This window comes from Erinaceus europaeus, chromosome 7 (genome assembly GCF_950295315.1).
Source record: "Erinaceus europaeus chromosome 7, mEriEur2.1, whole genome shotgun sequence".
In the NCBI taxonomy this organism is placed as follows: Eukaryota; Metazoa; Chordata; class Mammalia; order Eulipotyphla; family Erinaceidae; genus Erinaceus; species Erinaceus europaeus.
The window spans coordinates 64,358,659-64,383,651 of record NC_080168.1 but is presented as its reverse complement, the minus strand read 5'-3'; the positions used below and the strand labels follow the sequence as shown (position 1 = coordinate 64,383,651).

Sequence of the window (24,993 nt, the reverse complement as noted above, 5' to 3'; positions counted from 1 at the left end):
TTCAATAAAAATTCTGTTTGATCAGCTCTGCAGAATTCCACGGCTCATCTGCTTTCTCTTAAAGTCCTGTCACTGACTTGACTTGTTTAGAAGGGATCAAGAGTCACATTTAGTGCAGGAATTCTTTAATTACATCTGTGTTGGACAGTTGTGTGTGGCTACTTATTCTGACTTCGAGGTAATTAGCACTAAAGATCAAGAGGTCTCTGCGTGAATCCCGAATGTGAGCTTGTTTGGATTCTATGTCATGGAACCACAGAAAGAATCCAGTAAGTCAACTTTCACTGAATTTATTTATGCCTGTCATTTCCTTTGGGGCAAATTCATTTTACAGGCTGCTGGCAAAACAAAGAGACTCAAAACTGGCTTTTATTGCTTAGTATTAACTCTTGAAGTAGCAGTCACAGAACTGCAGCTAGTTCAGCCTTGTGGCTGCTTCAAAAGGGAAGATAATTACCTTAAGGCAAAAGCAGTATAAAAATCAATTGGCAGGAAAGAGAGATTAACTGCTATTATATCTGTTCCTGAAGCCAGGAGCTACCAAACCCAGATGAGTTATGACCTTGAGAAAGAGCTACTCATTGTTGTTTTTGACTAACCTTGCAACCCTTTGTTTCCACTCACCCTCCTGGGCTGCCTCTGTGTTACTACTTTTGTCACTGAAATGCTGTGGGGAGTGTCAGAAGGGCTGAGTGTGCTCACAGAACTGTTCCAGGAGCATATCCTTTCATGGGTAGAGCACCTCTCAACCAACAGAGCACCCCCCTGAAGGGCTCCCCTAGGAAGCAGCTACCCCATGAGCTGAATCTGCTCTACTACTGCTCCCACCTTGCTGTACTGCTCAAAGTCCTGAAAACAAGCTAAACATCCTCTACACAAAATCCTTTGAGCAGCTTAAGAGCGTAACTGTTTCTCCAGCATCTCCATCCTTCTCAGCAGTGTCCCAGGTCTATGCGGGGCAAACTACCAAATATTTAACTTGAAGGCACACTGTACTTAAAAAGAATTTAAAACTTGAGTTGTCTTAACATAATACTAACCAACTTTACACTAAAAATGCAGGTGCTCAATTAGAGCAAAAAACGTTTTATGAATGCTTACTCTAAGCCTCAAAATATTCAGCCAGATATAAGACTCACTATAGTGCCTCTTGAGCAATAATATGCTACTAATGCATGCCAGTGAAATGTAGCCATGACAGGCTGGGTGTCAACAGAACGTTTTAGTGACTGTTTAAAGTACTTCCTGTGGAGTTTTGGGATTTCTGTTCTTTAGTTTAGTTGGACTAGTGGGATGCAAACATCTCAAGTTATGCTGATGATTAGCCTTTTATAACTCTGATGACTTGCAGCCAAAGTGAAATAAAAAGAACAAAGGGGAGTCTGGTGTTAGCACATCGGGCTAAGCACAGGTGGCTCAAAGACCGGTATAAGGATCTCGGTTCGAGGCCCCGGCTCCCCACCTGCAGGGGCGTCGCTTCACAAGCGGTGAAGCAGGTCTGCAGATGTCTATCTTTCTCCCCCTCCCCCGCCTTCCCCATCTCTCTACATTTCTCTCTGTCCTATCCAACAATAATGACATCAATAACAATAATAACTACAACAATAAAACAAAAAGGGCAACAAAAGGGAATATAAATATATGAAAAAGAACAAAGTAAAAATTCCAACTGTCCTGCTCAAAATCAGAAACTGATTTTTTTTTGGTCTTGACTGCTCCAGGTTGACTCCCCCCTACCCCACCCCCCAGGAAGACACAAAGCTTCCTTCAGTATGGTGGAGGCTGGGCTTGAACCTGTTGTTGAAAGCACACTACCCAAGTGAGCTAATCCTCCTGGCCCCAAACTCTGACTTTAAGCAATTTTAATCATCTGGTACCTGACAGGTACTAAAATGTACTGCAAAATCTATGCCAGGAGCCTCACTTTCAATATCAGTAGAAGCCTCTACCATTTCATACATCCTTGCTTTATCTAGGATACTGAAGGCCTGCTGTGCAGGCTGTTCCTGAAAGTTTAACCTCTTCTAAGTTACACTAACAAAACCACTGAAAAAAAACCACTTACCCAAGACTCGTGGTACAAAACTGTTAGTAAATACATTGCATAATCATAATTCTGTCTCTTTAAAGGACACCTGGAAAAGAAGAGAGGGAAGAAGTAAAAATTCTGAAAAATCAACAATTGAACAACTTGTAGAATACACAAACATTCCCCATTTGCTTCAGGGAGTGTTCAGACACAACTTGGCTGGTGGGTGTGGTGTCAAACTATACACTGTAATCTTAAATACTGTAATCCACTATTAATTAATCAATGGGAGGAACTAGTATCTCTGGCTTTCGTCACTGATGGAGCTACTGGGTTGCCTGAAAAGTCATGACTAATTCTATGCAAAAATGCATCATGGCTTTTCCAACAATAATTTGTATCTGATACAAAGCTTCACACAATTTTATGTGCAATACAAATGCCCCTTATTAGTTCAGAGTGAAGGGACTATAGAAAGGTATTAGTGTGTCTGCTAGGAGAGACAGGAGATAGGTGCTAATGTAAAAGTTCATTCCCAGGAAAAAAGAAAAAATAAATAAATTGAATGAGCTGTTATATTGTTGTGGTGTTGCTATTGCATTTAAAAATGGGACTAATGGCCAAACTTTAGCTAGACCTTCTACATAACATGGTCTGTTTATATCTTCAGCTGAAATAATAGAAAAAGCAACCCTAACTTCCAGCGCCTGTGAACATAGGATGACCGGCATGCTTATCCTGTGCTCAAGTTTATCAGTTCTCAATGGCTACGTGAAGCATAGATACAGAAGCACAATGTCAGGTACTTAGAGATGCTCAACAGCAACCTTTCCATGGTATTTTGTGAGTGCTCCAGACTAAAACCACACGTCATTTTACATTTTCTGAAGACAGCCAAAAGGACGATCACTAGTATTTCAAATCTGCTTTCCCACATGGCAGTCATCTAAGGCCATGGTGCCCACACCTCCCCTGCTTGCCCGCTGCTGCTATGTGTGTGGCTGCTCTTGCAAGACTCGAAGCTGAGTCGGCAGCACCCCTCCAGTGACGGAGGGAGACACCAGACCTGCCCCTGGGTCTACAAGCAGGGCGGTCACCTCCCAATCCGATGTAGAAATCACCAGGCACAGTTTAAGAAATAATCATTTCACAAAGGTAAACCAACAGGTTTTCTTTTACCTCAACTGACCTAACTTGAAAAAGTCACATAAAGTAGGGACCAGCAGATGGCTCACCCAATAAAGCACACACTTTACCATGCACAAGGACCTGGGTTCCAGTACCCAGGCCCGACATGGAAGCACCAGGCAAAAGAGGAGGCTTCACAAAGGGTGACATGGTGCTGTGGGCTCTCCTTTTCTCTCTAGCTCTCACTGAGGCTGAAATGGGGGGTGGTGGTGGTGGAGAGGAGTCCACTGGGAGCAGTACAATTGTGTAGGCATGAATCCCACGACCTTCCAATGGTGGGGGGTGTTGATATAAATTTAATAATTCTTTTATTAACTTCTATACTAGCTCCAAAATTTTGCTAACTTACAAAAGCACCTTGATATATTTCCATGAGTAAACTTTTAGATCGAAAAAATATAATTTTTTAAAAACTATTTTAACTTCATAGAAACCTAAGGGGCTGGTGAGACAGAGCTTAGTTGGGAGGGTGCTGTTATGTCTGAGCTCTTAGTACACCATGGGGGAGCCCTAAATATGGGGGGGCTAGGATGCTGTGGTGTCTCTCAGTGCTCTCACTGTCTGTCTGAAAAACTGGCCTACAACAGTAGCGCATGGCAACAGCATCAACCACTAGCACCTCACGCTTCTGTTCTCTTCCAACATCTTCCCTGAGTTTTACATGCATGCACACCTTGCAGTCAAGATAACAAGTGGCACACTAGCTAGCCAAGCATCTCCATGAGCACAAAGATCTCGGCAACAGTGAGGGTAGTATGAGAATATTAGTAACAAAAACCAGAAGGGTGCTCTGACCCCACAATTTGATACAAGAAATCACCCCATCTTCAACCATTTCTTTCATCATCATCATCATTATTTTGCCTCCAGGGTAATCACTGGGGCTTGGTGCCTGCAAGCACCAATCTACTGCTCCTGGAGGCCACTTCCCCATTTTTGTTGCCTTTGTTGTTGCTATTGTTATTGCTGTCGTTGCCATTGGATAGGACAGAAAGAAATGGAGAGAGATGGGGAAGACAGAAGGAAGATAGAAAGATAGACCCCTGCAGACCTGCTTCACCGCTTGTGAAGTGACCCAACTGCAGGTGGGGAACCAGGGGCTCGAATCGGGATCCTTACACCGGACCCTATGCTTTGTGCCATGTATGCTTTACCCACTATGCCACTACCCGGCCCCCTCTTTATTTTTAAAAATATCGTATTTATTATTTACAGGATAGACAGAAATGGGGAGGGAGAGGGAGAGAGAGACCTGTAGCAGCACTGCTTTTCTACTCAAAGCTTTCCCTCTGTAGCTGGGGACTAAGGGCTTGAACCTGGGTCTTTGAGTGCTGTAGTATGTATGCTCAACTGGGTGTGCCACTGCCCAGCCCCCGTCAATCATTTTCTTAAAAAGCTGCCAGAGGGGTGGAGGCAGAGAGCAGCCCGAGTGACCCGGTCTGTCTTTACCTGTCTGTCCTGATGGTAAGCACATCTGTGGTCTTGCAGTACCGCTCTCCTACAAGTTTGATTAATTTCTTCCTGGCATGATCATCCAAGTTCAAACTGGAAAGCTTAACCTTCAAAAACGCAAGGAAAAAAAATTACTGAAAAAAATTATATCATATGCTTTAATGAAAAGGGATAGTAACAATGACATTTGCATTAATAATAAACCGATGAAAAAAAAGAAGTCTTTCAAACTCCTTTCTATCATAAGTAAGCAACTGGAATGTTTAAGAAGCCTTGTCTTACTCATGGAAAAAAAAGGGGGGGAGAGGAAGTAAGCATGGGTAAGTGGACTGAGGCTCCTGACAGCCCTGGGCACTGAGACTTTCCTGAGAACTAATGACATTCCACTCAAGTAACAAAATTATGGGGATAATATGTAGCACTCACTAACAGAATTAAACTCAATTAGTGTGGGTATGTTGAAATAGAACAAATGGATAAACACAAGAGCATTAAGAAATCATAACCAGTTATGAGGCCATATGGTTGCCACTCATTCAGGGGCATTTATTTTAAAGGCTCCAGAAATTATATCATGGATAACTTCTCAACATTTGTCAAAATGTTAATACCAGTCCTGCGGGCTGTTCGGAATATTTTTTTAAGGTCATCTCTGCTGAATACATTTAGGAAATGTTGCATTACATGGGTATCTCAGAGGAGCGAGGTGATAAGTTACTGAAGATTCTGGCATCTCAAGATGCATGGTTGTGGGCTCCAAATTCATCTGTCCTCAGATCCTACTTTTTGGGAATTAACCTTGGTCTAAACATATTTTGGAAAATGCTGGACTAAATGAACACATTCCCAGGAGAACTCACAGGAAATGATGGTATGGGCTGAAGGTGCTACCTAGAAGTAAACAGTCCTCACAAAGGAAAGTAGGTCAGTCCCCGGGATACAGTGAAGCAAGGAAAGCCCTGGATCACTCTCCCTCAAGAAACATTAAAAGAAAATTCCCCAACAGTGTGAAGACACCAGGCAACAGGAGACCCGAAGCTCCACCCACTTCTCTCTGGTGATGAAGACTCAGCCTGAATTGCAGAGCTGATTCTTTTTCCATTTCCCACTAGACTGTAAGACTAGTGTGTCTGTTTCATTTGTGTCAATGATCTAGCATTTACAAGCAAGCAATACATATGCTGAATGCATGCATAATTTTTTTAAGTGGCTTTAAAAAATTTTATTTATGGGAGTTGGGCGGTAGTGCAGCAGGTTAAGCACGCACGTGGCACAAAGCGCAAGAACCGGCGTAAGGATCCTGGTTAGAGCCCCTGGCTCCCCACCTGCAGGGGAGTCGCTTCACAGGTGGTGAAACAGGTCTGCAGGTGTCTGTCCTCTCCCCGTCTTCCCCTTCTCTATTTCTTTCTGTCCTATCTAACAATGCCGACATCAATAACAACAATAGTAACTACAACAACAATAACAACAAGGGCAACAAAAGGGAAAATAAAGAAATATTAAAAAAAATTATTTATGTTAGAACCAACAGAGCATCATTTCGGCACATGGAGTGTAGGGTGTTGACTTGCTTTAGAGTCCAAGTCCTAACCACTGTTCCACTAAAAGGGTAACTTTTATTAAAGCGTACCCTTCAAGACCATAAGTAACAAGATTCCTATTAAATATAAAACCCACTAAGTATCAAATTTATTAAATATCACTCCATTGAAAAGGTCATGTGGTGCAAACAATATGAATTACCACAGCTCCCTAAGGATACGTGTCACAGTCAGTTTATAAGTTAGAGGGGAAAACATAACCTTTTAACTTAAATTTTGTTTGTTTTGCCATCAGGGCTTTGTTGAGGCTACCCGCCTATGCAATTCCATCATTTCCACTTCCAACAAGCCTTTTCTTTCCCCAGTGTAGGGTGAGAGACAGAGACAGAGAGGACTGGAGACACCTCACACTGTTCCACCCCCTGGGAAGCTTCCTCTTGCACAGTACTCCCATACGGTGCTGGGGGCTTTCAATGGAGTCCTCAAGCATGGTAAAGTGCCATTGCCCAATGTCTCCAAAGCAAACAATGCTGTGCCTCTTACTATTATTGATACATGGAGAACTGTAAGCCAATCATGAAGTGCACCCCCACTGAGATGATAGTATGACACACATACACACACATTCAGATGCGGGAGAAAGGAGCAAATGGTTGTCAGCAGTTTTTACATTACAATAGTGAAAATGCAGAGATTCTTTCTTTCAAAACTGCCTTCACCAAAATCATGGGGTTTGACAAAAAACTCAATTTCACCATTTAAAAAACATTTTTTACTTAAGTAGTCACAAAAAGGGACAGCAATGTTGATCATTACTAAGCTCTTTTCACATTAAGGTTTTCATGTTAATAAATTATATAGCGTTTATGCCAGAAACTCAAACATCCAGAAACAGTTGTGTGGTGCACACACGCCACCTGCCAGCATTCAAAAGAAATTGCAAAAGTGTGCTCCCGAGCCTGGACCAACAGGACTCTGAGCTAGATAGCCAGCACAGTAGCTGTTTCACAGAAATTCAAATTTAGCCGTACCCTTTTCTTTTACCAGCTACTAGATGCTGAACAATAAACACTGCACTATTAGTATAATCTAGAACACTGCTGATATGGCAAACAACAGCAAGATAGGGTTTATGGCTAGATGTGTTTATTTTCAAGCTTTTTCTTTTCTTTTCTTTTCTTTTCCTTCTGTGTCACTAGGTTTATGACTGGGTCTCAGAGGCTATAGGAAAATTCCACCATTCCTAGTGGCCATTCCCACCCCACCCCATTTTCTTTCTTTTCTAATGAAGGAGAAAAAGAGAGGGGAGAAGGAGAGATACCTGTAGCACTGCTCCAATGTTTAGAAAACTTTCCACCCACATAGGTCACGACCAGGAGCTTGAACCTGAGCCCTTATGCATGGCAACATGTGCACTCTATCCAGTACACTACTGCCCAGCCACAGCTACATACAGCTTGAAATGCCTCTCCATTTTTTAAGTTCCATAAATCCATTTTTGAAAGACTGCACAATACCAAACAAAAAACATGAAAAGGGGACCAGGTGGTAACGCAGCAAGTTAAGTGCACGTGGTGCAAAGCTGCAAGGATGGGGTAAGGATCCTGTTTCGAGCCCCTAGCTCCCCACCTGCAGGGGAGTTGCTTCACAAGCAGTGAAACAGGTCTACAGGTGTCTATCTTTCTCTCCCTGTCTTCTCGTCCTCTCTCCATTTCTCTCTGTCCTGTCCAACAATAAACAGTAATGACAACAACAATAATAGCAACAACAACAATAAACAACAAAGGCAACAAAAGGGAAAAAAATAGCCTCCAGGAGCAGTGGGTTTGTAGAACAGGCACCTAGCCCCAACAATAACAAACAGCAATGACAACAACAATAATAGCAACAACAACAATAAACAACAAAGGCAACAAAAGGGGGGAAAAATAGCCTCCAGGAGCAGTGGGTTTGTAGTGCAGGTACCTAGCCCCAGCAATAACCATGAAGACAAAAAACCCCTGAAAAATCTCATTTACTTATTTGTTAGCACATAAAGCAAAAATGGCTACAGAGACTTTCCAGATTACATTGGAATGTTTACTTTTAGAATGCAGAATGGGAAGAACAAAGACTCCTCTGAGGGTTCTGGAAGGAGGAAGGGGAGTTCTGCAGTGCATCTAGCCCAGCTTCCGGGAAAGAGGGCTGCTTCGAGAGCCAGGGCAAGCCGAGGCATCAGAAAGCACCAAGATATAAAGGAGCAAATGATGGGTCAGAAAAACAGGAAATTTCTGTCCAAAGTCAGAAAGATCAGAAGAACAAAAGTAATGTTCACTGTCGACTGTAAACCATTAATCTCCCCAGTAAAGAAAAAAGAGAAGAAAAAGGGGAAAAAAAGAAAGGAAGAAAGAAGAACGACGAATTCACCTTCTTCACGTCATCTTGATCGGAGCCTGAAGGAAATCATGTGAGGTGAGATCAGCCAGGAAGAGAAGGATGAGTATGGGATGAGCTCACTCTTGGACAGAAGTCGAAAAATAATAACAGAAGGCAAAATACAAAGTAGAACTTGGGCTGGTTTGGTGTACTGCACCAAAGCAAAGCACTCTGAGGAGGGAAGGGTTTTCAGGTCCTAGTGCATGATGGAGGAGAAATTAGGCTGGGGTTCAGAGTATTTTGCAGAAAAGTGAGAAATTTTAAACATGTATCAACAACTGTATTTACTATAAACCATTAATCCCCCCAATAAAAATTAATAAAAAAATTACTAATGTACCACTAGCTCAGTCATTCAGAGGACAAAATCATTCCTGTCCATTTGGATATAAATAACTGGCTGAATTAATAAAAAAAAAAAAAATGAGAAAATTTTTTTAATCATCTATTTTTATTAGAAAGATCATAGCATCTTTTTAAATTTTATTTATTTGTAGCAGAGCACTGCTCACCCCTTGCTGAGGGTGGTGCAGCAGACTGAACTTGGGTCTTCTGAGCCTCAGGCATAAAAGTCTCTTTGCATAAACATTATGCTATCTACCCACTCACTGATCATAGCATCTTTTAAAAAGTGTCTAGGGCCTGAGTCCCAATACACTGGAGGACACTTCAGTACTGCAGTATCTACTCACACCACGCCCCCCATCTGAAAAAGTCAATCCAGGACAGTAAATCTCCAGTAACGAAACAAACAAAAAAGGCGGGGAGGAGGAAGGGATGAACATATCTAGAACAGAAACATATAGGGGATGTGGCTGTCTCCTAGTGAGTAAGGCAGGATTTACTGTTTCTCCAAAGCAACAGGAGATTAAGACAAAGGATTCTAAACAGAAGACATATGAAGCACATCGGCAGTTATAAATTGCTGAGTGATTAAATATATGGAGAAAATTTCTTTTTTTTTATTTGCTGAGTAAGACAAAGACAAACTAGGAACTGATCAGGGTTTAGCAATGTTTTAGTAATTGAAAATCTACTAAGATCATTTATTTCTTCTCTAATTCAATGGAGATCATTTTAGAAATGTCAATTCTTAAATTGAAACTCAATCTCATACTTAGAGGTGAGACACCAGAGGCACACCCAGTATAGAGCAAAAAGTCAGTAAGCACAGGAGAAACAGTCGACATCCTTAGTCATTAGGGAAATGTAAACCAAAGCTACAAGGAGGAACCACTTCACACCAATTAGAATAGCTAAGACTAAAAGACCAACAATAACTAAATCATTAGGGGAGATGTGGAGGAACAGAAACCCTCAAACACTGCCGATGAAGCTGTACAAGCAGTACAACCACTTTGGAAAATGTCTGGAGCAGCCTCATAATACTAGACCAGGGTTCCTGTAGCATTCAGCAAGTCCCCTCCTTGGCCGATCCAAGAAAACAAAATCTATCTCTTCACAGATACTTGCATGGGAATGCTCACAGCAGCCCAGAAACAATCACAATTGTATATCCATAAAGCGAGTTGCACCTGACAAATGCTACAGCAGAGGAAATGGGGAACTCGCTTAAAAAGGCAAATGTTGTTTACAGACACAAAGTAGATCTGAAGTTGACAGGAGGCTAGAGGTCCTAGAGGAGAGAAAGAACAAGTGATAAGAGGGGTGGGTTTCTTTTTACAGTGACGACAATTTCTGGAGTTGCAAGGTAGAGATGTTTGCACAACTTTGAACATACAAAAAAAAAAAAAAAAAACCACTGACTTCTAACAGAGATGACTGTTTTTAGATGTGACTTATATCTCAATAAAGTTACATTAAAAAGATAAATCAATAGATAACCTAAACCAATAGGTAGTGGTTCAGAGCAATGAAATCTCAGCGACAAAAAAAAAATTTTTTTGTACTAGGTTTGAGGCTGGCTCATGGGTAGCGTAATTCCTTGCCCTGCAGGTGACCCCTGCCTCACACTCCAAGGGAGATAGAATGGCAACAAGTGCCAGGCTCCCTCCACACACACCTCCTCTTCTATCTGAATAAAGAGGCCTCAGCTGTGGTTGTGCAAGGCCCAGAGCAAAACAGTTACCAAACTAGGAAAACGTTATGAGGGTCAGGCAGTGGCACAAGGTTAAGACACAAATCACCAGGTGCAAGGACCTAGGTTCAAGGCCCCGGCTCCCCACCTGCAGGGGGGAAGCTACACAAGCAGTGATGCAGGAACAGGTCTGCAGGTGTCTATTTCCCTTCAATTTCTTGGTCCTATCAATTATAATAGAAAGAAAAATGGAAGAAGAAGAAAAAAAGGAGGGTGGGGGTAGATTGTATAATGGTTATGCAATGAGACTCTCATGCCTGAGGCTCCAAAGTCCCAGGTTCAATTCCCCACCCACCATAAACCAGAGCTGAACAGTGCTCTGGTAAAAGGAAGGGAGAAAGGGAGGATGGAAGGGAGGGAGGGAGGAAGGGAGGGAGGGAGAGAGAAAGAAACAAAATGGCCTCCAAGAGCAGTAGCCTCATAGTGCTGTACCGAGCCCTAGCTATAACATCGGTGGCAATAAAAATAAAGATCTTATTCCTATTATTAAATGAAAAGAGAGCCGCTAATCAATCACACATCCTCAAATGTACCCAATAATGTATGCACAGGCCAACTGTACGTACTACAGTGAGCTTCTGTTGTCAGTCCTGACTACTTAGGAGTGCTGGAATGAAAGGAGATTCTAGTTCACACTTCCACTTTCTCTAAGATAAACATGCAACCATCTTAGTATCACACAGGCAAAATTACCATTTAAAAACAACACATTAGAAAAACCTCTACTACAGTCTCTTACCCTTAAGGTGACTACCCGTGCTCTGGGGTTTCGAATGGATGGCCCTGAAGACACATAGTCAGCTGTATCAATTTCAATTGGAAAATACTTCTCACATTTCTTGTTGGTGTTCAGTGCAGCTGGCCACTCAGTGCAGAAATCTATGGGTTAAGAAGTATCTCAATTAGAGTTTTGCAAGTGGGACTTCTCTGTAACATCCACTATTAGACAGACCCCGTGAATCTTTTCTTCTTCCAGAAAACTGTGTGTGTATCAGGAGGTGTTGTTAAAATTCGGACGGCTCTTGCCGGGCGGGTCATCTTCACGGCGGGTAACAGAGACGTGGAGACAACGGCTGGGCAGGGAAGCTGTATTTCTTTATTCAGGAACAACGATTCATAAACTAAGACAAACTAATCACCAAACAGAACTCTGCTGTCTCTTTGCGGCGGCGCAAGCACTCTTTCTTTTACTCTCGAACTCAGGAACCCTCTCCCTTACTCTCGAACTCAGGAACTCTGGAACTCTCCACTGGAACTCTCCCTCTGAAACTCTTCCACTGTGGAACTCTCTCTTACTCTGTAACTCTCGAACTCAGGAACCCTCTCCCGGGGTCCCTTGGGGCGGGGCCAAGCGGGCCCACGAAATTAACAGGACTGATGCAATTCTCTTGGCGGGGGAGAACTAGAACCCAATGTAAAGCATACAACAAGGAGGGACTCTTTAAGGTGGGGGCCCACAGGCGAGTGACAGAAACACTGCCAGTTAATATCTCCTTAAGCCCATGTTTCTCTATTTAGTGCCCAAGGAGGCTACAGCACATTGGACTCTTAAGTTACAGCACTGCAGCGTCTGGGACTAAATAAATGTCAGCAAAGTAAAGGCCATAAACACCATTTGAGACACTCTGAAAGAAAAAAGTTATCTGCCCTCAAGAGCCCTCTGACTTTTGGACAAAGTGAGCAAAGAAAGTTCAGTGAGGCTAGATCTCCCTTCCCAGATGGGCTGGCTTCAGCATCCAGTGCTCCCACCGGCAGCACTGCTAAAGACTTTAAGAGACATCAACCAGCTGAGGTGATGAGCTCCTGGGTTTGTGCTAAACCGTTTTATTTTTCAACAGTGAGTAAGTCGATTCAATCGCATGATAATTACAGCTTTTAAATGAAATTGCCGGATTATATGTCTTAAAGGAAAAAAAAAAAAGAACCAAGTGGAAAGTACATAATAGACACCTATTAGCTGCTATGTATCTGATAGGTAGAGCAAGCGGCTAGACCCTGGAAGACCTCGGTTTTTACTTAGCTTCTGCCACTGATTATTAAAGTCTTGGTAAATTACCTAACTTTCCTGTGCTTCAGATTTTCCACTTGTAAGTTAAGATATAAAATATGAACTGACCTACTTTGAAAGAAAACTAAGAAATACTTGAAAAGCCTTTGAGTTATTTGGAAGGCACAATTTATTTCCAGAGGCTGGAAGAGTGGAAGGGCAAAATTACGACTAGAACACTATAAAGCAGAATGCTGCTGCTGCTGCTGCTGCTGTCACTCCTTCCTCCTTGCCCAACCTCCTCCTCTTCCCCTTCTTTCCTCTTCCTTGTCCTCCTCCCCCCACCTCCTCTTCTTTTCGAGATTTATTTTTTTGAGGGGGTGGAGAGAACACACATATTTGATGCTGAGGAATAAACTTAGGACCACACACTTGGGAGTCTGACGCTTTGTCCACCTCCCAGGCCACAAATGCTACTTTGCTGAATGTGCTATATGAAAACTTTATTTACAAAGTTTTAAGTATTTCAGAAATATCTCATGCTAATGAGCAGTTTCTAGATTACGAATGCACATTTAAATAAGCATTGGATACAGCTCACATTCTAAATTTTATTAGTTTCTTTTTTTTTCAAAAGTTTGTTTACAGTTTAATTCTTTACATGCCTATAATTCACCAGTGGAATTCACCATCTGGTCTTGGACTTCCATATCCTTACTCATTACAGTGATTTCCTACGTCTTTGTGATGTTGCTTTGGCCAAGCTGTTTCTCCAAAAGTATACAACTTTTCTATGTTGTCCAGTTTGTTGGTGTATAATTGTTGATGATCTGTCATGATCCTTTATATTTCCATGGTATCAGGTAATGTCTCCTCTCTCATTTATAACTGAGTATTCCTCTTTTTCTTGGTGAATCTAAGAAAAGGCTGGTCTACACTATACAGTTTATTTCTATTTCTTTTTTTTATTTTGTTTATATTTATTTATTCCCTTTCTGTTGCCCTTGTTTTACTGTTGTAGTTATTATTGTTATTGATGTTGTTGTTGGATAGGACAGAGAGAAATGGAGAGAGGAAGGGAAGACGGGGGAAAGAAAGATAGACAACTGCAGACCTGCTTCACCGCCTGTGAAGCGACTCCCCTGTAGGTGGGGAGCCGGGGGCTTGAACCAGGATCCTTATGCTGGTCCTTGCGCTTTGTGCCATCTGTGCTTAACCCACTGTGCTACCACCCGACTCCCCTTTTCTTTCTTTTTTTATTTTTATTTATTGGATAGAGACAGCCAGATATCAAGAGGATAGTGAGACAGGGAGAGAAAAAGAGAGACACCTGCAGCCCTGCTTCACCACTTGCAAAGCTTTCCTTCTTCAAGTGGGGACCAGGGGCTCGAACCTCGGTCCTTGTGCACTGTAACATGTGTGTTCAACCAGGTGCGCCACCACCCAGTCCCAGTTTATTTCTATTTCTGATTGTACAACATTATAGCCTCCCCTCTTAGAACTACGTTTCTGATATTTCGTTAAGTTTTGGCATACTGCATTTCCATTTTTCCCAAGGTAGTTGTTTTTTTTTTAATCTTTATTTATTAGATAGACACAGCCAGAAACGGAGAGGGAAGGGGGTGACAGAGGGACAGACAGAGACACCTGCAGTCCTGCTTCACCACTTGTGAAGCTTTCCTCCTGCAGGTGGGAATTGGGAGCTCGAACCTGAGTCCTTGAGCACTGTAGCATGTGCGCTCCACCAGGTGCGCCACCACCACTTCCATGGTTGTTTAGGGACAAGGTCATTTTTTAAAAAATATTTATTTATTCCCTTTCATTGCCCTTTTTTAAAAAATTGTAGTTATTATTGTTGTTGTTGTTGGAAAGGAGGGGAAGACAGGGGGAGAGAAAGATAGATTACCTGCAGATCTGCTTCACAACTGTGAAGCGACTTCCCTGCAGGTGGGGAGCTGGGGGCTCAAACCATGATCCTTACGCCGGTCCTTGTACTTCGCGTCACATGTGCTTAACCTGCTGCACTACCGCCCAACTCCCTACAAAGTCATTTTTTTATGAGACAGAGAAGGGGGGAGAGGGAAGGAGGGAAGCCAGGTGGTGGTGCATATGGTTGAGCACACGTTACCATGCACATGGACCTAGGTTTGAGCCCCCCAGTCAACTGCAGGGGGAAAGCTTAGCAAGTGGTGAAGTAAAGCAGGGCTGCTGTTGTCTCTTGTCTCTCTCTCTCCCTCTCTCTCTTTTTTTCTTTTTGCCTCCAAGGCTATCACTGGGGCTCGGTGCCAGCACTATGAATACACTGCTCCTGGCAGCCATTTTTTCCATTTTATCAGATAGGACAGAGAGAAATTGAGAGAGGAGGAGGGATAGAGAGGGGAGAAAATTAAAATTAAATTCAAAATTAAAACCTGTCTGAGGCCTAATATCAGACCCAGCCTGGAGGTTGTTTGAGTGCACTTGAAGGAAGCTCTGCTTCTGCTGGGTGGAAGGGCCTGTAAATGTCTGTAAAGTCCACATGGTCTACAGTGGAGTTTAAATCCAATGTTTCCTTGGTGATTTTCTTTCTTTTTAACTATTTACTTATAAGAGGGATAGGAAAGAACGAGCGAGCTAGACATCCCTTTGGTACATGTGTTGCTGGGGATCAAACTCAGGACCTCATGCTTGAGAGTCCAACACTTTACCCACTGTGTCACTTCCCTGACCACTTCTTGTTGATTTTCTATCTGCACCATCTTTTCTTTTTTAATTTAATTTTTAAAATTTATTTTCTAATTTTTTATTATCTTTATTTATTTATTCCATAAAAACAGCCAGAAATGGAGAGAGAAGGGAGAGAAAAACAGAGAGGCACCTGCAGCCCTGCTTCACCACTAGCAAAGCTTTCCCCCTGCAGATAGGGGCGGGGGCTTGAACCTGGGTCCTTGTGCACTGTAATATGAGTGCTTAGCCAGGTGTGCCACCACCTGGCCCCTAATTAATTTAATTTTATTACTATTATTTCATTTTATTTATTTGTTTATTTTTACCAAAGCACTGCTCAGCTCTGGCTTATGGTCGTACATGGGACTGAACCTGGAACTATGGAGCCTCAAGCATGAGAATCTATTTGCTTAACCATTATAATATCTACTCCCACTCTCTGCATCATCTTTCCATGACAGTAAGTGGGATATTAAAGTCCTTTACTATACATGTACTACTGTCTGTTTTTAATATTTGCTTTACATATTTAAGTGTTGCTTTTGGGGTAAAAACATTTATTACTATTATACCTTCTTACCAAAAAATGAGCCTTTCAGAATCAGAAATTAGATTCTTATGCCCCAAGTCAATATTCATTTCATAAAACAAAACTACTTACCTTTAAGAACTTCACAGTGCTTTTTAATTGCTACAGGAGTCAAATGTAGAAAATTGGGGATCTAAAATAGAGAAATTTAAAGATAACTAAACCAAATGTCCTAATATATAAAGAACAAAAACCATTTATGTGTAAAACATGGATCCAGAAACCTGATAATAAGGTCTGATAATTCTTACAACATTAATTCTAAGTCACGTGTTATAAATTCAGGAAATAACTTTTTCATTTTTGGGCGGTCATTGAAGTTCCACTGCTCCGGGATGACTTTTTCAGACAGAGACCGAAGCAGAGGCAAAGAAGTGTGGGGGGAGGGAGAGAGAAACAGCAGCAGCGACACTTGCTTCAATGAAGTGGGTGGGGGCTGAGGTCAGACCTGGGCTGTGCAAACAGTCAAATGAGTACATTATCCAAGTGAGCTATTTCACCAGCCCCAGGACATTACTTTCTTGACACAGATACAGCACTAACAATTTTATGATGGTTGGATAAATAAATATCGTTTTTGAAAGACGTACTTATATATAATGAGAGAGGAGGAAGGAATGAGGACCAGAGCATCACTTTGGCACATGCTAGGGATGTTGCTAGGGATTGAGCTCAGGACCTCATGCTTGAAAGTCCAATCCCTTGTCCAATGCACCCACCTGCAAGTCCACACTAAATGTCACTTTTTAGTATTCTTGCCACCCATCTGCAGGCATGCATATCTTCCTTAGACAGCTAAGAGAAACTGAGGACACACATCATGCCCGAATCATCCCAAGTTCCTGGAATGCACAGCACAATGCTACAATTTCCACTGTGCTAACATAAACTGGACAGTGAATTATCAATTGGGACATAACAATTTGACTGGAGGTAAATGAAATCAGCCAGTCTAAAGAACTTAATAAAGTCAGAAATCTATTTAAGAGAACGTGTTAAAGGCTGTCTAATCATTTCCAGGGCTGGTGGAAACTGAGGGATGATCAGTCTTGCATTCTTCAGCTAAATAACACCACCTAGCATGGTTTTAAAATTATGTTTTGTATCTAAAGAAAAAATAATGATAAAGACATTAACATGGAAGGAAAGTCTAAACAAGCAGTATGTTCACATGGTAACTATTATACCTGGAGTCATGAGTATTCATCAAAAGATATGGCTTTTAACCAAGAGGAAATGGGCACTGGAAACCAGAATCTGGGTGTGGGTGGCTCTGAGGTCCCAGATTCAATCCCCAAAACCATTATTCTGTCTCCCCTGCCCAACTTATTTTTGAAACATGAAACGATTATCTCAAAATCTTTAAAGTACAAAGACAATGGATCATGCTAACTTAGCATTTATACTGGCACTATTCTTAGGTTGTCTGAATGTATGACTAGATCAGTTAAAACACTCATCAATGCTATGCACTAGTGGCTATATAGCTCAGTGGGTAGGAAAGACACATCACTGGGCCAAGCAAACAGGTGACACTTAAAAAGGATAGTGTGGGGATTAGTAGTGCTGGCACCAAGCCCTAACAATAACCCTGGTGGCAATACAATTAATAAAAAAAGTTTGAGGCAGGGGTAGATAGCATAACGGTTATGCAAAGAGACTCTCATGCCTGAGGCTCCAAAGTCCCAGGTTCAATCCCCTGCACCACTATAAGCCAGAGCTGAGCAGTGCTCTGGTAAAAAAAAAAACAAAAAAAAAAACCACTTAAAAAGTTTGACCAGGGAGATTGCTTGGTGTCAGTTCATGCCCTAAGAAAGAAAAAACTTCAATTACAGAACTAATTATTTATTTTACTAAATGCCTCATTCTCCGCCTGTTCCTTATCACAGAGAACCAAAACAGAGCATTCATCATGCCTAGGGAAACAAAACAAAACAAAGCAAAACTGTAATCAAAAACACAGCAAGCTGCTATGCACTGAACAGTGCAAAGTAAGGGGCAGAGATGGAAGAGGTGGGAGGAGGATTTGTATATTTTGGATACAAATTTCAGCCAGTGAAATTTGACTGAATAAGACTGTCAACTTATCTTACCTTCAGAAGCTCCAGATTGCCTTCCTTGGACATAGACACCCCTCTTTTGACTGGATATCCCATTCGAACAGGAAGAGGTACAACTGAGGGCTTGAATGGTGCTGCAACAGGGTAGACGCTGGGCCAGTCCTGGTCCACGGCCATCTTCTCTGTCCTGGGAGGCAGGGCCTGAGGAACAAGAAGACTGTAGTTTAAGTGTGGACTCTGTTTCTGTTTTTTAAATTTTTTTAATTAATTTTATTTTTGAGATGCAGACATACACACAAACACACACAGAGACAGAGAGAGAAACACCAGAGCACTGCTCAGCTGTGGCTTATGGTGGTACAGGGGATTGAACCTGGGATTTAGGAGCCTCAGGCATGAGCGTCTGTTTGCATAACCATTATGCTGTGTGTCCCCCCCTCCCCACCGTTTTTTTTTTTCCTCCAGGGTTATTGCTGGGTTCGGTGCCTGTACCATGAGTCCACCACTCCTGGAGGCCATTTTCCCCCCTTTTTGTTGTCCCTGTTGTTGTAGCCTCGTTGTGGTTATTATTCTTGCCATTGTTGATGTTGTTCATCGTGGGACAGGACAGAAAGAAATGGAGAGAGGAGGGGAAGACAGAGAGGAGGAGAGAAAGATAGACACCTGCAGACCTGCTCCACCACCTGTGAAGCAACTCCCCTGCAGGTGGGGAGCCGGGGGCTCGAACCGGGATCCCTACGCCAGTCCCTGCGCTTTGCACCACATGCGCTTAACCTACTGCGGCACCACCCGACCCCCCGTTTTTGTTTTTTAAAGCCAAGAATATGGCATTATAAGGCCAGCATAATTGCAACCTGCATCAAATCTGACACCCCCCACAGAAGTGCTTCTTTCTGTTCAAGGCCTGTGCCGCCTGCTTATGTCTGCAGTCCCCTCAAAGCTCTCTGCCCAGCACCAGTTATAGCACAAGCCCTTTCCCAGAAATCCAGTTCTCACTGATTTGCTGACATATTTATTTATCTGTGCCCCACTTCCAAACTTCAGACACCTCTAAGACATGCACAGAGGGCACACTGATCTCTTACCGTTCTTCTCAGAGGCCTTTCGAGCCGGGAAGTCCTTCCCGTTGCACCTGAAAGCCAATGTAAGAAAGCCATGGTGAGAGCTTCATCAGAGAGCTGGTCTGCATCATTATGACCCTAAAACTTAGGTTACTGAAGAACAGAAAAGTGATCCCACTAAACTCATCATAATAAAAAGGAAAAACTGCAAACAGTTATCAAGTGGGGCCAGGAACACTATACAATAAGGAGGAAGAAAGATAAGACTTCTGTTTCCCAGCAAATGGGAAGCAGGGGCTCAAACCTAGGCCCTTGCTCTTTTGGTGATAGGTGCCCATAACTAGGGGCGTCGCTGACCAGGCCCCCTCCATGACATCCTGAACTCATTCTACCCACAAGTTACTACTTCCCCGTCCACCATTCTCAACACCCTAACATGTTTCTTATCTAATAACTAGCTGAGATTTTACCTGCTGTCTATTTACAGCCTGACTTCCCAAAGAAAGTAAACTTCAAGAAGGAACTAGATATTCCCAGTATCTAGTAGCCTGTCAACACACAGTAGGAGCTGAGTATCTGAGTATCTGTAGAAAGGTGAATGAAGGGGAAACTAAATGCAGACATGTAGAAAAAGGAAGAGGCATGAAAGAATTTAACTACGGAGGCAGACAGAGAGGGAGAGACAGACACATATATAACTGCTTCAGCGTTTGTGAAGCTTTCCTGCAGCTGGGGACTGGAGGTTTGAACCTGGGTCCTCACGCATGCTAATGTGTGCGCTTAGCTAGGCGCGACATCACTCAGCCCCTGCACAGCCTCTCTCCAATACAGTGGGGACAGAGCTTGAACTTAGGTCACGCATGACACTGTCCAAGTGAGCTATTTCACCAGCTCTAGATATAGAATTCCATCTCTGCCGGCAGAGTTCCAACACTTTGTGTGTATCTACCCCACCTGTATAGACATATGAGCAGAACTTCAGGAGGACCTGGCATTCTCTCCAGGTTTGAATCTGAGCTGTTTGCTCCAAATCATCTCACTTTCCGAGAACACACCTAGTGCAGCGCCTCTCCTGTTAACAGAGCCCTTCTCGATTACCAATCTGTCCTCTCCACAAGGGGCAACCCCCGGCCCCCTCTCCAGATTAAAGGTCACTCAGCAAAGGTCATGGAGTGAATGTCACCCCCTTCGGAGGCTCAGGGAGGCTAGCTGCCAAGACTGCAGGTTGTCCTAGGACAGAAGTATGCTTCCATGAAACCTTCTGGAAAGCCCATATCCCTGTTGGAAGGCAGCTTGGGGAAAGGAGCAGCCCTCCCCCTACAGGAAGCTCCAGTGAGTCTGCACATCCAGCTCCCCCAGACTGCAAAGGCCACAACATGCAGATGTGACACCTGGAAACAAAGGCTGAAGCTCATCCCCTGATGGTCCTGCCCTTATTCTGAAGGGACTAGAAATTTGGGGGACCAGGAAGCCCAGGGCCTCCCTCTCTCTATGGTCTATATGCCCACATGACTTGTTCTTTCTTCTCCTATTCCATCCTTACTGTCTCCCAATAAGTGCTAATCTTCTCCATGAAACAGAAGGACACAAGGAGAATCTGGAGAGCACAGACACTCTGTTCTTTCTTTTCTTTCTTTCTTTCTCTTCTTCTTCTTCTTTTTTTTGCCTCCAGGATTATTACTGGGGCTCAGTGCCTGCACCATGAATCCACTGTTCCTGGAGGCTATTTTTTTCTCTTTTGTTGCCCTTGTTGTTTTTTCATTGTTGTGGTTATTATTGTTGTTGTTGGATAGGACAGAGAGAAATGGAGGAGGGGGAGAGAAAGGTAGACACCTGCAGACCTGCTTCACTGCCTGTGAAGCCCCCTCCCCCCCCATAGACAGGGAGTCAGGGGCTTGAACCAGGATTCTTATGGCAGTCCTTGCTCTTTGCACCATGTGTGCTTAACCCACTGTGCTACTACCCGACCCCCCAGACACTTTGTTTTCACTGAGTTTGCACAGGTGGGATTCGGCCACAAGGACCATAGCATAAGGTGTTCTGCACTGCACCTGCAAAGTGGTGAAGTAGGAAGAGTTTCAATAAGGTAACCTCACCTGCTGGTCTCTGTGAACCAATGGGCAGTAGTGCAGCGGATTAAGCACAGGTGGTGCAACACAAGGACCAGTGTAAGGATCCCTGTTGGAGCCCCTGGCTCCCCACCTGCAGGGGGGGTCACTTCACAAGCAGTGAAGCAGGTCTGCAGGTGTTTATCTTTCTCTCCCCCTGTCTTCCCCTCCTCTCTCCATTTCTCTGTCCTATCTAACAACAATGACATCACCAACAATAACTGCAACAATAATAAAGCAACAAGGGCAACAAAAGGGAAAATAATAAAAAAAAGAAAGAACTTGGGGTCCCTGCAGTGGCACACCTGGTTGAGCACACACATAACACTGCACAAGGACCCGGGCTCAAGTCCCTGGCCCCTACCTGCAGGGGGAAGGCTTCATGAGTGGTGGAACAGGGCTGCAGGTGTCTCTCTGTCTCTCCTTCCCTTCCTCCCCTCCCCTCTCCTCTCAATTTCTGTCTCTATCCAGCAATAAGTAAGTACAGGTGTTAAAAACTTTAACTTGGAAGTCGCACACCTATCATGTGTGATATCTTGAACTTCTTTTCCAGCGAAAATCCGAGATGGACCCTGGAAGGGAACTCACTCTCTTCCCTTTTCCCCTAATCGACATGACTGTCCTGTTGCGGGTTCATGAGCAGCCAGCCGACGGAGTCAAAAAGGCAGAACTTTATTAACGTTAATGGGCCACAGAAAGAGCTCGTGCTCTTCAAGAATTCTGGGCCCGTGGGGCCCAAGAGGCGATGTACCTGATTAAGGGACACAGTACTAAGCACAAAGACCTGGGTTCGAGCCCCGGCTTCCGACGTGCCAGAGGGAAGCTTCACAAAGCGGCGAAGCAGGTCTGCAGACATCTATCTGCCCCTTCTGTCTCAATTTCTCTCTGTCCTATTCAATTTAAAACAAAAAATGGTTGTCAGGAGCAGTGGGTTCGTAGTGCCGGCACCAAGCCCTGGCGATAACCGTGGACGCACGCACACACACAAAAAATCCTATGGGGGCTGCAGGCTGAGAGCAGAAAGCATCCTTACAGAAGCAGAGGCTGCAAGGGGTGGAGGCGCACCTGGTTTGAGTGCACGTGTTACAAATGCGCAAGGACCCAGGTTCTAGGCCCCTGACCCCATCTGCAGCGGGGAAGCTTTGCAAGTGGTAAAGCAGGGCTGTAAGTGTCTCTCTGTCTCCGTATCTCCCCGTTACCTCTCTATTTCTGGCTGTCTCTGTCTAATAAATAAAGATAATATAGAAATAAAAGAGCAGAAGCAGAGGCTGTAAGGTTAAAGGAATGAGTGGGCCCTGGGAGTCAGTTTTGACCCCCGGGGGTCGCCGAGGCCTCGGGAGTCACTCACGTGGCTCGCCGAGGGGTTTCCGGGATCTGAAGGCCGGTGTCGAGGCGGTGGAGAAAGCTCGCAGAGTCCAGGTCGCTGGCGGTAGGAGCAACCTAAAGGAGAGCGCGGTAGCCGCCATGACGCCCAGGACGGCAAATCGGAGGAGACATGCGCAGGCCCACAGCCGGGAGCGCGTCTGCGCACTGGGAGTCCACCGCTGCCTGGAGGAGGTGAACGCGCAGGCGCACGCCCAGGCCGAGACTGCGCAGGCGCGGCAGCCTGGCCCCGCCCCTATGGTGGAGAAACCGGAAGCACATGGGTCCCTAACTTTTTTTTTCTTCCCTTTATTTATTAGCGCACTGCTCAGCTCCGGTTTGGAGGTGCTGGGAATTGAATCTGAGACCTTTGGCGCCTCAGATTCAAAAAGCCTTTGGAAGGCTTTTTGCATATCCACTGTGTTACCTCCTCAGTACACAAAAGGAATAAAACAAGACAAAAAAGTGCTCAGTGCAATCAACAACCAAAAAAAAAAAAAAACCTCGAGAGGGGGCGTAGCTTGCAGGTAGGATAGGTGTGGTCTGGGCGGGGCCGCACCAGGGCTCTAAACTGCTTCATTGCTTTTTCCTGTCACGGGTTAGTAGATCTTGTGGTGGTGTTTTTTTTATTATGTCTTCAATTATGTATATATTCTAAAGGGAGAGGCACTCTCTCCTGTCTCGTTTAAAGGATAAGTTCAGATCACCTGACTTCAAAATGTGGACACCTGCCAGGAGGTGGCGCCATGGATTGTGTTGGACTCTTAAGCATCAGGTCCCAGGCATCATATGTTCCAGGGAGATGCGCTGGATCTTTTTTCTCCTTTTCTCAGATATTATTTATTTATTTATGAGAAAGATGGGAGGAGAAAGAACCAGACATCATTCTGGAACATGTGCTGCGGGGGATTGAACTAAAGACCTTATGTTGAGAGTCCACTGCGCCACCTACCGGAACCAGGAGGGTTTCTCTTTCTCATTAAAAAATATGAGGAAAATACTGGCAGAACTCTTTTCCATCTAAATTTTAAAGGCACCCTTAATGAAACGAATCCAATTTAAAAACAAAACAGTTGAACAATAAACACAAAGCAAAACTTGGGACTGGGTCTGGTGTATTGCACCAAAGTAAAGGACTCTGGGGTGGGGCTTGGGGAGGGGGGTAGGTAGAAGTTGAAAAACAAGACCAGAATGGAAAACACTAAACAGAACTTGGACTGAAGTTGGTGTATTGCACCAAAGTAAACGACTCTGGTGGGGCATGGGAATGGGAAGGGTTCAGGTCCTTGAACATGATGGCAAAGGAGGACTTCGTGGGGGATGTTGTTGTGTGTACAAACTATTGTATTTTACTGTTGACTGTAAACCATTAATCCCCCAATAAAGACATTAAAAGATAGATAGATATGACTTCCCTGAGCAGATGGTCTCACCAATGTGTCCTGGAACCTCATCTCTCCATAGCCTTTACCCCACTAGGGAAATAAATACAAACAGGCGGGGCCAGATGGTGGAGCACCTGGTTGAGTGCACATGCTACAATGCACAAGGACCCGGGATCAAACCCCTGGTCCCCACCTACAAGGGGAAATCTTTGCGAGTGATGAAGTATTATTGTTGCAGGTGGCTATCTCTGTCCCTTTCTATCACTCAGTTCCCTCTTGATTTCTGGCTATCTCTATCTAATTAATAAATAGATAATAAAAAAATTTTTTAAAGGGGGAGTCGGGCAGTAGCGCAACAGGTTTAGCGCACGTGGTGCAAAAGCGCAAGGACGGGCATGAAGAGCTCAGTTCGAGCCCCCAGCTCCCCACCTGCAGGGGAGCCGCTTCATAGGTGGTGAGGCAGGTCTGCAGGTGTCTTTCTTTCCCCCTCTTTGTCTTCCTCTCCATTTCTGTCCTAGCCAACAATGATGACATCAACAACAATAATTACAACAACAATAAAAAGGGAAATAAAAGGGAAAATAAATAAATGTAAAATTAAAAAATTTAAAAAAAATTGTGTGGTCCAGGAGATGGCGTAGTGGATTAAGCATTGGACTCTCAAGCATGAGGTCCTGAGTTCAATCCCTGGTAGCACATGTACCAGAGTGATGTCTGGTTCTTTCTCTCTCCTCCTATCTTTCTCATTAATAAATAAAATCTTTAAAAACATTTTAAAAGGAAAAGAAACAGGCTAGGCGTATGGATAGACCTGTCAATGCCTATGACCAGCAGAGAAGCAATTACAAACATCAGAACTCTCATCTTCTGCAATCCAAAAAGAATTCTGATCCATAAGCCCAGCTAGGGAGAAATGTTAGGGGAAGATGACCAGAGGGCTCTGAACTCCAGTTGCATCAGAACCCAGAGAGAGGAGGAAAAAGGGAAAGACATTCAGAAGTAGCAATAAGTG

The 24,993-nt window shown here is 43.7% G+C and overlaps 1 protein-coding gene across 1 annotated transcript in view; it reads right to left on the bottom strand.

Annotated features, from left to right (window-relative positions):
- MRPS35 (mitochondrial ribosomal protein S35) overlaps nucleotides 1–22,783 on the bottom strand; it is a 32,596-nt gene extending 9,813 nt beyond the window's left edge. Inside the window, exons 1-7 of the mRNA XM_007529920.3 lie at nucleotides 22,583–22,783; nucleotides 19,151–19,197; nucleotides 18,099–18,266; nucleotides 16,078–16,138; nucleotides 11,463–11,602; nucleotides 4,667–4,776; nucleotides 2,066–2,135 (exon numbers count right to left, since the gene is read on the bottom strand). Coding sequence (XP_007529982.1) covers nucleotides 2,066–2,135; nucleotides 4,667–4,776; nucleotides 11,463–11,602; nucleotides 16,078–16,138; nucleotides 18,099–18,266; nucleotides 19,151–19,197; nucleotides 22,583–22,700 — 714 coding nt within the window. The 5' untranslated portion in view covers nucleotides 22,701–22,783. The remainder of the gene's footprint in view (nucleotides 1–2,065; nucleotides 2,136–4,666; nucleotides 4,777–11,462; nucleotides 11,603–16,077; nucleotides 16,139–18,098; nucleotides 18,267–19,150; nucleotides 19,198–22,582) is intronic.
- Between the last annotated feature and the right edge of the window lie 2,210 nt (nucleotides 22,784–24,993).